This window comes from Tupaia chinensis, unplaced genomic scaffold (assembly GCF_000334495.1).
Source record: "Tupaia chinensis unplaced genomic scaffold, TupChi_1.0 Scaffold139491_1, whole genome shotgun sequence".
Classification (NCBI taxonomy): domain Eukaryota; kingdom Metazoa; phylum Chordata; class Mammalia; order Scandentia; family Tupaiidae; genus Tupaia; species Tupaia belangeri.
The window spans coordinates 954,046-966,043 of NW_006199376.1; the positions used below are offsets into that span (position 1 = coordinate 954,046).

At 45.1% G+C, this 11,998-nt stretch overlaps 2 protein-coding genes and 1 long non-coding RNA gene across 4 annotated transcripts in view; 1 reads left to right on the forward strand and 2 right to left on the reverse strand.

Moving 5' to 3' along the window:
• The window catches only part of APBB1 (amyloid beta precursor protein binding family B member 1), a 29,744-nt gene extending 29,453 nt beyond the window's left edge, over positions 1-291 (reverse strand). The window contains exon 1 of the mRNA XM_014593042.2: positions 223-291. The gene's annotated coding sequence lies outside the window, so the exon portion shown is untranslated. The remainder of the gene's footprint in view (positions 1-222) is intronic.
• Positions 292-329: 38 nt separating this feature from the next.
• LOC102469824 (uncharacterized) overlaps positions 330-11,998 on the forward strand; it is a 16,172-nt gene continuing 4,503 nt past the window's right edge. For both annotated transcript variants that reach the window (XR_003546760.1, XR_336509.2), the window contains exon 1: positions 330-406. This is a non-coding gene — a long non-coding RNA (uncharacterized LOC102469824). The remainder of the gene's footprint in view (positions 407-11,998) is intronic.
• HPX (hemopexin) overlaps positions 10,332-11,998 on the reverse strand; it is a 9,135-nt gene continuing 7,468 nt past the window's right edge. Inside the window, exons 8-10 of the mRNA XM_006161980.3 lie at positions 11,035-11,165; positions 10,793-10,955; positions 10,332-10,665 (exon numbers count right to left, since the gene is read on the reverse strand). Coding sequence (XP_006162042.1) covers positions 10,406-10,665; positions 10,793-10,955; positions 11,035-11,165 — 554 coding nt within the window. The 3' untranslated portion in view covers positions 10,332-10,405. The remainder of the gene's footprint in view (positions 10,666-10,792; positions 10,956-11,034; positions 11,166-11,998) is intronic.

Sequence of the window (11,998 nt, forward strand, 5' to 3'; positions counted from 1 at the left end):
GGGGAGGGGGAGGGGCGCCATCTTGGGCCGGGCGCGGGCGCGGGCGCGCGAAGCCCTCGGGGGAGGCCCTTGCCGCAGCTTACCGGGGGCCTGGGGGCACACCCTCCAGGACCCTCGGTTCTCCGCGAGCCTTACGGCCCCTCGCTAGCAGGCGTCCCATCACCCGGCTCCCCAGGACCCCTGCCCACCGGCACCGCCCTCAGCACGAAGCCACAGACTCACCCTGGTCGCCCCGCAGGGCCCTGGCCCCGCACCCCCGCGGGGCGACGCACTGGCGAGGTGGGAGCCGAGGTGCTGTGGCCGTGGGGGGACCGCGGCCGCACGGGGCTGCGCTGGGACCGCCGACCGTTCCGCTCTTGCGGCAACTCTCCCCGCCGTCCTGGTGGGGAGGCGATGAGGACACCAGGTTGGTGATAAGAATAGCTCGTATTTATTGACCGCTTGCACTGTGCCAGACTCTGTTAGACATCAGTCTTCGCATTAGCCCTGCGAAATGGCCTATATGATTCTCAGTTTTCAAAGGCAGATGCTGAGATTCAGAAAGGCAAGGCAGCTTGCACGCAGTCATATAAATGGTGAGATCAGACTGAAATTCTCCTGAAATTCACCCTGCCCCTGCTGCTGAACGCGAAGCTGTGACACCAAGCCTTCTCCAGTGCAAGAGGCGGCAAGCAAGGAGGAGAGAATGTGAATGAAAAGTGTAAAGGAACGGATGGCGGGGTGCAATTGTTCTGTAGACCCTCCTACGATAATGGGATAGATCCCAGTGGTCAAATCTGTGAACCAGAGGCCATCAAGGATGATGAGGGGGAGTATTCCTCTCCAGAAACCCTGTTAAGATTCACTCCCCTAAATTCTATGCGTTAATTTGTTAAACCTTTTACCATATTGAACAACTTACTGGAGATGCCTCAAGGCATCTAAAGGTATCTAAAACTAAAGGTGTTCAAATCTAAGGCCATAACACAGAGGTTAATATGGACTGTATAATGGAATCTGGATTCCATACGGTCAGCCAGGGACTGAGTCCAGGGCTCCAGTCACAGCATCTTGAAAAACTATACGCATGCATGTACCCAGGATCCTAGGATGGAGAATTGGAGGAAAAAGGATTGCAGTGTGACCAGGCCCTGTGGGAGCTGTGTGTTCATTCACTGTCTCTCTCATGCGTGCATAAAAATAGTGTGTCCAAATCTAAATTTATTATTTCATCTCCCTTTATTGGTCTTCTGAGGAGTTTCACATGGATGGAAAAGAACCCTCCCAATACTGGCATACGTATGCACCCCAAATGGGTGCAGTTCTACCCCATCCATCCTGATGAATGGCACCATGATCTATGGGCTTGTCCACCCCAAAAACTTCAAGGTCATCTTTGAATGTACTTTCACTTAACGAGAGGTGAATATAAATGTTTTAAATTTTTATTACAGAAAGTTAAAAATATATACAAAAGTAGATTCTCATACACATCACTCAGAATCAACAATTATTAAGTCACGGTCAAGAATTCGTTCTGATTTGACAAACACCAATGGTATATGAACCATGTACCAGGCCCCAAGCCAGGCTCTAGGGATCCAAAGATGAATCAGCTTTCACTGTAACCCACCTGGAAGAGATGACATCTGACCTGGGTTCTTGAAAGATGAACAAGTGCTACAGAAAAAAGAAAGATGTCCTCATTCATTCAGTCGGTCTCTTTCAATAAATTGTGTGAGGCACTGTCCTTGGTGCTAGAAGTACTTTAAGAAACTTGACCCTGCCCTCATAAAGCTTGAACTTTTTAAAAAAGAATTATTTATTTAATTTTATATCATTATTATTATTTAATTTTATGAGACAGAGAGATAAAGTGAGAAAGCAAGCAACCAGGTCCAGGACTCGAACTGCAGTCATCTATGTGGGAGTCCAGCACCTTAATCGCTATGCCACCTCCTGGCCCCCAGTGAGAAATCACCCCCCAGCCCCAGTGGGACAGCCATGTTGCAATCCCTTCCCCTCCATTCTCTTCCCCAGATCTTGGGCATACACAATACATGCACCTGGCATGATTTTTAAGCCACTGGGTCCAGGACTTCGACCACAGTCAGCCATATGGGAGTCCAGCAAGGTAACCACTATGTCATCTGCTGGTCCACTAGCTTGAAATTTAGTGGGAACAAAATTAAACATGTGTTGGAAATGTGATGCGTTTCTTGAAGGAGATGTACAGGTGCTATGTAAGTGAACTTAATTTGGTCTGGAAGTTTTGGGAGGCTTTCACAAGAAGTGACACTTAAGTGACAAGGAAAGGATGAAGGATATGGAGATTAGACAGAAAAAGCAAAAAGTATTCCAAGTAGCAGAAGTATAGGAAGGCCGGTATGGAAGGGGTAGGGAAGAAGAACAGCCTAAAATGAACTGGAAAGGCGAGAAGGTGCCCAGTCAAGGAGGCCCTTGCATGTTAGGGTAAAGGACTTGAATTTTATTTTATTTTGAAGGATTTTTGCCATCGGGCACGTATGCTTGACAGAGAGAGGGAAAGTGAGAACCTCCTCCCTGGGGTGGGTGGGGGGGTGGGGCATGGTCAGTGCTGCAATCCTTTCTCCTCCATTCTCTTCCTGGGTTTTGGGTATGCATGCACATGTGCTCAGTGTGATTTTCAAGCCCCCAGGACTGAGACTCAAACCATAGTCAGTCATGTGGGAGTCAAGCACCTTAATCACTATGCCACCTGCTGGCCCCCTGAATTTTATTTGAACGGTATTGGAAAATCATTGAAGGTTCAAAGCAGGAGATCTGCATGATCACTGTCACATTATAGAAATGTCCGGCTTGAGAGAGTATAGATAGGAAGAGAGAAAAGCTAGACGTGTAGAGACCAGTTAGTAATTAAGGTGGTCTAGGTAGAAAATGATGGTAATGGCAGGAATAAGCATGGAGAAAATAGCATAAATTTATTAAGTATTCAGGAGATAGAATTCACAGAAATTAGTGATCAATTAATTGACTATGGAATTGGGAAGAAAAGGAAGACATCAAGATTTTTGCTTGAGCAAATGAAAAAAATCCAGAAAGATCACCCATTTACATATACCCATGAGAATACCTTTCTTCTCTAATTCATTGAGCAGGAAGGCTACCATATTCAAGAAAATTTCTTCAGGTAACCAAAAGGACACAGCATGGTGAAGAAGGAGAAAGTCTAAGTAGGGTGCAAAAAGGAGGATACAGCTTATGTGAGCATCTTTTTCCTGATATATTTGATCCAGGCATAGTCTTTCTGGGTTCCTGTCTCCTCCTAGGTCTATAAGCTTTCTGACCAGTGGGGAATCAACCTTTGCCCCTCATCCATCCTTTCTCTACTGTTATGTCTTCCCACACTCCCCCCCCCTTTTTTTGAGAGGTTTTTGTTTTGTTTTGTTTTGTTTTGCCATAAGTCACATGCACTCACCAGAGAGACAGAGACAGAGACAAAACGAGAAATCACCCTCAGGGGGAATGGCCATGATGCAATTCCTTCTCCTCCATTCTCCTCTCAAGACTTTGAGCATGCACATACACGTGCTGGATGTGAGTTTTTCGGGTTTTTTGTTTGTTTGTTTGTTTTTTAAGAATTACTTTACTTTAACTTTATTTATTTATTTACTTATTTTTTAATTTGACCAAAGAAGAACAAAGAGAAAGAGAGAGAAAGAAAGCAAGCCAGCAGGTCTGGGACTCAAACTATGGTCAGCCATGTGGGAATCCATCACCTTTAACCATTAGGCAATCTGCTGACCCCCAATGTGAGTTTTAAGCCGCCATGTCTGGGACTTGAACCATGGTCTGGCTATGTGGGAATCCAGTGACATAACTATTATGCCATCTCCTGGTCCCATCTTTTTCATTCTCTGAGGTACTTTATGGTATAGAAGCAACCATTAGCCAATGGACCACTGCACATGCCATATATTGTTCTGACCAATGGGTGTCCCTCTGAAACAAAAATCTTTTAAAGTTATCTTGAACCTATTGGGAAAAACTTGAATGATATGCAGTTTATCAAGAGTCATTGACCAAGAGTAATGGCTATATGCTATTTGCTAGGCCACCAATTATTACACCACACAGTTGGCACCAAAGTGTCCTATACGGAAGGGCAGAGTTTTCACCTCTATTAAGAGCAAAGACATTTCTGAAGCAAGAGCAGATTTGTCCTTCACTGCATGTCAGTATTGCTTTGATATTGTAATTTTTCTTGTAGTTGAACCTATACACCCCCTTTCCTCTGGGTGGTGGTTTCATTTAGAAAGTCTATAAAGAGTAAAAATTTTCCATATATTACGTGAAATAGAATGCATAAGTCACATTCAAAGCCTGGCAAGAACTTCCTCAACACCCTCTTCAAGAGAAGTATTCCAACAAATACCCTTAAGAGCACAAAGAATGAGAAAAGGACTGAGGACTGGGAATGCCAACTTCTAGGGAACTTGCAAAGGAAAAGGCCAAGAAGAAAACTGAAAAGAAAGAGAAGGTGAAGAGAAGAATCAGGAGAGAGTAATGTCATGGAAGAAATCCAAGGGAGGAACAACTTTCAAGGAGAAAGATGTGGTCAACAGAATAAAATGCAGCAAAAATTTCCAATAAGGTCAAGGCAAAAAGTGTCCATTGAATTTAATAACATGGCGGCCTCAGATATGATCTGTGGTAGCAGAAAATGGAGGCAGAAGTCACAATGCAAGGAATTGAGCAAATGGAAAATGAGGAAGTAGGATAAATAGCAGCAAAACCCCCTATTGAGCAATTTGGGAAAAAGAATAGACAGAAAGGAGAAATCTGGAAAATTATATGCAGCTAAAGATTCTGTGTCTGTCTCCCCCCCCCCCTTTGGACAGGTTTTTGCTATAGGGTGCATGTGCTCACCAGAAAGACAGAGACAGAGAAACAGAAAGCAAGAAATCACCCCCTAGAGGGGATGGCCATGCCGCAATCCCTTCTCCTCTGTTCTCCTCTCTGGATCTTGGGCACGCATGCATACATGTCCAGTGTGAGTTTAAGCCACCAGGTCCAGGACTTGAACCACAGTTGACTACATGGGAGTTCAGCAACATAGCCATTACACCATCTGCTGGTCCTCCTCACAAGGTATTATACTGTCTTGAACATCTGTTGTTTCCATTGTTGTTACCTGCCCAGCATGTATTTCCCCTTTTATTGGTGACAGCCCATCAGGTTTCTTTGGAGGTCCATTCCTTCTTGATTTTATTCCATGTGGCTCAGATAGGAATCATTCCTGTCCTCCAACCCACTACACGATGGTCTTCCAATGCAGGATTGACCTATAAGAATCAAAGTGATCCATTCAGAGATGGGCACATGATTAAATTTGATATGGTGAAAATAAGATCCAGGTATTTTCTCAGAACTACAGGGCAAGAGGTGCTGGTAGAATGCAAGCCCAGAGGACATCCAGCCATCAGGAAGAATGAGCCTTCCTAAGGATAAAGCTAATGCTAAGAAAACAGAGCTAAGAGATGAATAGAGACACTGACTTATTAACATCAGCTTAACACTTATATTTATCTCTGTCTAAAGTCAAAATCTGCTGGGAGATTTTTCAACTACGTAAGTCAATAAATTCTCATCTTGCTTTAACTACCTGACGTTGGGTTTTATCACTGTGACTAAGAATTGTATTGAAAATGAGTACATGTGGCAGATAGTGTCTGTTGGTACTCATTCTTACATACACTTTGCTGTAATTTTTTCTGTACCACCAAGGGCTGGAAATCTGAAAAACACATTTTTAATACATATTTTTATTAAAAAAATATTTTTTAGTTGCCAAAGGGCACATGTACACACCAGAGAGCAACTATAGGAAAATAAAGAGCCACTTAAAGCTGAAGTGAAGAGGTAGAGTTTATTAACCATAAAGTGTATAAAGAAAATCAGGGGGCCAGGTGGCGTGGTGGTTGAAGTGTTGGACTTCCACATGGCCAGTCCCAGTTCAAGTCCCATAACTGGTGACTTGCTTTCTCACTTTCCAATTCTCTCTCTAGTCAAATAAAAAATAATAACAACGAATAAAATTAAATACATAATTCTTAAAAAGGGGGGGAGAGGGACCAGCAGTTAGTGTAATGGCTATGTCGCTGGATTCCCATGTAGTTGACTGCGGTTCGAGTCCCAGACCCAGCGGCTTGAACTCACGCCAGGTGCGTGTGCGCGCATGCCCAAGGGGAATGGAGGAGAAGGGATTGCGGTGTGGCCATTCTCCCTGGAGGATGATTTCTCACTTTCTATCTCTTTGTCTCTGTCTTTCTAGCAAGCCCACAAGCCTTATAGCAAACGCCGTTAAAAAAAAAAATCAGAAAGCTTACTAGCATAGAGTATGGATCTCAGAGGGCGCCATGAGAAGCCTGGGAAAAAAGGCATAATGATGAATGGGATGGGGGCCAATAGAGCAGTCTGGAGGTGTGATTCCTCACTCTTGCCCCCCCTTTCCATTCAATCTATCACAAGTCCTGTAGATGTCTCCTACAGAGTTGTAATCTGCCCATGGCTCTTCATCCCCACTGCCAGTGCCTGCCTCTGTGACTCATCTGTACCACAGTACTGACCTCCTCAATGTTCTCCTTACAGGTGCTGTGTTCTTTTACACTCAATGTCCACTCTACAAAAAGAGAAACTTTCAAAAATCTAAACCTCATCACTTTATTCCCTCATCTAAAATCCCTTTGTATATCTCCATTGCCCCAAAGGTGGACAAAATTCACACTTCTTAGAGATGGAATACCTAATGTGAACTGAGAAGCCCTTGTTCCCTCTTTGTTTCTTTTTTTTTAAGAGAAATTTTTGCTATATGGCACGTGTGCTCATAAGAGAGAGCCAGAAAGCAAGAAATCACTTCACTCTCCATGGGGCAATGGCCACGCTGCAATCCCTTCTTCTCCTCTTGGGATCTTGGGCACACAAGCACATACACCTGGTATACGTTTTTGTTTTGTTTTGTTTTGTATTTTTCCCAGTGTGAGTTTTTATTAATCTATCTATTTATTTATTTTTCCAGTGTGAGTATTTAGTTGCCAGCCCAGGACTTGAACTGTAGTCAACTATGTGGGAGTCCAGCAACGTAATCATTATGCCATCTGCTGGTCTCAACCCTGCCTCCTCCTTTGGTCTCAGCTCTTACCAGCTTCTCACTCATTCCTTTTGCTCCAGCCTGCTGAGCTGGCTGTAGTTTCTATTTCTTGGGTTCTCTTCTCTTCTTGCTTTTTTTTTGCTCATTTCTCCTCTTCTGCCTATAATGCCCTCTGGCATGGTAATGCATAGTTGTCAGGGAATATATATTTGCTAACGGAATTGTATAAACTCTACTTAATCTTTTTTTTTTTTCCAGTTTTGTTATTAGGTACATGCACTTAATGGATAGGGAGAATGAGAACTCGTCCCTTAGGGTGGATGGCCATGCCACCATCCCTTCTCCTTCATTCCCCTAAGGATTTTGGGCCCACATGTACAAGTGCCTAGCATGTTTCTGCAAGCCTCCCACTTCAGGACTCAAACTACGCAGTTGGCCATGTAGGATCCAGCTACCACGCCACCTGCATAGCACATCCTGGCCCATCTCTACTTATCTTTCAAATTTAGCTCAAGTGTTATGTCATATAAGAAGCCTTTTCTAACCCCATCTTCATCACAAGTGTTACATGCATTACTCTCTTTTACATATGTAGTCTTCCATCTTAATGTCTATCTCACTTTATTGTGTTTATCTGATGCCTTGTCTATGTTCCTCTCCTATGACTGAGGAGCAGGTTTCTTAGGGTGGGGACGATCCAATTCATCTCATTACCCCATTGCCTGACACACTCACTGCTCTTCACATAGGAGATGACAGATGGGAACCAGCAGTTAGCGTAATGGCTATGTCGCTGGACTCCCACGTAGTTGACCACGGTTCGCGTCCTAGACCCGGTGGCTTAGGACTCACGCCAGGCGCGTGTGCGTGCGTGCCCAAGATCCCGAGAGGAGAATGGAGGAGAAGGGATTGTGGCGTGACCATCCCCCCTGGGGGGTGATTTCTCACTTTCTGTCTCTATGTCTCTCCTCTCTCTGTCTGGCGAGCGCACACACCCTATAGCGAAAACCTCTCAAAAAAAAAAAAAAAAGAATGGATGAAAGAAGCATGAGTTGGACCTTGCCATTGTCTGAATGTTGGTGTCTCTCCAAAATTCGGATGTTGGAACCTAATACTCAATGTGATAGTACTAAGAGGTGGGGTTTAGGGGAAGTGATTAAGACATGAGGGTCCCAAACTAATGAATAGGATTAATGCTTGTGTAAAAGAGGTTGAAGGGAGCTTCTTGCCCTCTTTCTGCCATATGAAGACAAAACATTCACCCTTCTGCCACATGAGAATGAAGCAGAAGGCGTCATCTTTGATACGTTCACCAAATGCCATCACCAGATGCCAAACTGACTAGAGCTTTGATCTTGGACTTCCCAGCCTCCAAAACTGTAGTAGGTTTCTGTTGTTTATAAATTATCTAGTCTTGGGCATTCTGTTATACCAGCCTAAACCTCTCTTGGATTTTCTTGGAGACATGCCAGAGGCTTCCCTAAAGTAGAACTGGTGGGAGGAGATACTAAAGATGGGACTTAGGACTCTCCCTTCAATAGCAGAAGAGGTTTACCTGGCATACCAGAGTTGCTGGATGCCTGTTAAGATACCTCTAGGTTCCCTGCCATGATGCAGAGGTAGCACATGAACTTAATAAAGCCTGGACCTGAGACTCTAGTGTTGTTCCCACCCCTTAGACTGACAGCAAACCCCATGGAATGAACCATCCAGTCACCATCTGAGATGAAAGCAAAAGCTCAAAATACTTCCTAGGAGAGGATCTCTCAGGTAGTGTGTAGCCCCTAACCTCTATTACAAGCCCCAGCTAACCTTCTGAGTAGATCCTAACATGAGATGCCCAGGTTCAACCACTGTCTCCCCAGTCACAGTCCTTGAAGCTGGAGCCACTCTGTGGCCTGGCCTCCCAGTGGAAAGCCCCATGTGGCTCTCAGTCTACAACTTTCTTTACCCACCAAAATTATACAATGCAGGGATAAGGGCTGATGGGGCCAGAGGGTGGTGTGGTGGTCAAGGTGCTGGATTCCCACATGGTTGGCCACAGTTGGATTCTGGCACCTGGCAGTTTGCTTTCTCACTTTCCCTGTCTCTCTCTGGTCAAATTAAAAATAATAATTATAATGAATAAAATTAAATACATAATTCTTTTTTTAAAAAAAAAGGTTGGATTCTAAACCAGTTGAGGCCATGGTCCACAGTCTAGGTCTACTTCCAAGTTTCCTTTTCAAGTACATCCAAGGGATGGATTGGAGTCCATATTCATTGTCACTGCAAGGTAGGTAGTATTATGCCCTTTTCAAAGCAGAGATAATTGATGGCAGGACCTGACAGCTCAGTGCAAGGACCCCTGATAGAGTCTTGGGTAATTTTCTGAGCTTAGAACAAATCAACCTCCACCTTCAGCTGGTTGGGCAAGATAGATGAGAAAAAGTGTCTCACCTAAGACCCAGCTCCTTGTGATCCAGGCCAAATAACCAGTTAAATAGTTGTCAGCAAGTTTGAAACTGAAAGTCTTGGTTGGGTCATGACTGGAAAAGAATCTAGTACTATAACCTCTATGCACATGACATTTGCTGGCCTAGAGGTGGTGCAGATACGCAGGGGACTAAAGGGGTAAGTCAGATCTTCTCTGCCAGCAGACCTGAGGCTTTAGCAGGACCTTCATGGTTGTGTTCTGCAAATGTGTCTCATAGTCACCATTTCTTCTTTCCCTTCTCCAACTTGGTTCTGACATGCAGCTACTGTTGTTCTAGTTCTCCACCTCAACTTTATTTTACTTGTTATGTCTAACTCATGGCCAACTAAATCCTTGTCTTGCTGCTTGAACAACCTGGAAACACCATGTGAGGACCCCCAGATAGGAGCACTTCCATAGCACCAAGATACTTTGACAGGCATAGCTGCCCAGGCTCTGTCTCTCCTGATGCCATGGACTCAGGCTATGGTCAGTTAGCTGGTCAAGTCAGAGTCCTGGCTCTGCCTTTTACTTGCTGTGTAAACTGAGTGGTCTTCTTCCCACTCTGGTCCCCTCTACCATTATGTGTAGCTAGTCTGAGAAAAGCTAGTTTATGATATGGATTTAAGAATCCTCTGTGCAGAAACAGGTTTGTCTCCTACTCCTCTCCTTCCTTGCTTCCCTTGGCCTTCTTGGAGCTTGAGAGCCTCAAAAGAAGTTGTCAACTTTTCAGCTCAAAGAAAGAAATAAGATTGTTATAGACGCAAATGAAGATGCAGTCTGGCTTTATTATGAGGAAACTGGGAGGTGGGGTTAGTCCAGACTCACATCAGAAGATCCCCTCAGTGACTACAACCCAGGAGATCAGCCACTCTTTGGGGCTGGGGAAGGGCCTTGGCTGCATTCAGTTTATCCACATCACTGTAGCAGTACAAATTGGGGCCATGGATGAGGTACAAGCTGGGACCATTGGCGGAGCATGAGTTAGGGCCAAGAGATTTTTCCAAACACAGGGCCCCATCAACCTTTTCATGGGGCCAAGAAAGTTCTGTCCATGTGGCTTGAGCTCCTGACTTCAAGTCCAACCACCATAGCCGCCGACCTGAAAAGAAGGCAACAGACAGAATATGGCTTCCATGTCATGGGGATCCTAACCCAGCCCTTCTCCTGTCCTGGTGAGAGAAGCAGCAGAATACGCCACCCCTTAGTAGCACCCAGAAGTTCCTCACCTGCCATGATGTGGAGCCGAGAGGACCCAGGACAGACAAAGGCTGCATCCACAGACTCAAGGCTGATCCCATAAGGGCTCCCAAATTCCTTCTCCAGCCGCTTTGGATAACCACTTACTAAGGTATAGCCTCCTTTTGTTAGGAAGATATATACTTGTGTGCCCTGGAGGACAAGGGATAGTAATCAACATAGAGCTCAATATTTTTGTCTCAGCCTTTCCCTTAAGCCTCTCAATACATACCTGGACCAGATACAATTTATTTTCCCAGGAAAAGGCAGCATCCACTTTTGAAGGACCCTGGGGCCACTGGTGAACAATGGGCCAGCTATGCCACCCATCCCGGCTGGTGTCCAAACGCCAGTAGTGGGACCCTGTGGGTATTTACAGGGAGCTTGAGTGCATGTAAAAACCCAGGCAGTAAAAAGGCTAATGCCAGGTGCAGGGATGAGCTATGGAGGTAGAGAACACATCCAGAGGCCAAGAAGGAAGAGGCCCGATGAGACAGAGAAGTAGAGCAAGATGTGATGAGCAAAGTTGAGCCCTGTGGCCTGAAAGGAAGGCAAGCATGGAGAACAGTGGTCAAGTTACTAGGTAAGGTCAGCTTCATGGGGCCTGCTGGGGACTCCCCTCTCATCTCAGGTGTTCATGTACAAAGATGTAGTTACAGATGATGAGATCCAGTGGCCAGAAGTTAACAGAGAAGTATCCCAACAGGTTTCCTCTGACGGTTCTCACTCTGCTGTGTGTGTGTGTGTGTGTGTGTTTTATCCCTGTAAATTGGCCGGAGAGTAAGGGAAGGGAATAGCCAGACCAGCACCCCATTTTCTGCCCCCCTTTTCATAACAACTTACGAAAGGAACCGTGTAGGCTCCTATTTATCCTTTTTTCCTCAACCATCCTCAATTGCACTTCTATTTCCCTCCTCTATTAAAATCGCTTTTATTGGGCCAGCCCTACAGCTGTCTGGTTAAGGGAACAGGATCCTACAGATGACCACAATTCAAATCCCGGCCCCACTGGCATGAAAAACACTGGGAGAGTGTGTATGCATGCCCAGACTTCAAAGGCATAGAAAAATGGAGGAGAAAGGTTGTCATGTGACCATACCCAATGGGGAGTGCTTTCTCATTTTCTCTCTTTCTCTCTTTCTCTCTCTCTCTCTGTCTCTCTCTAATGAGCACACACACACCCCTACTCTCTACTC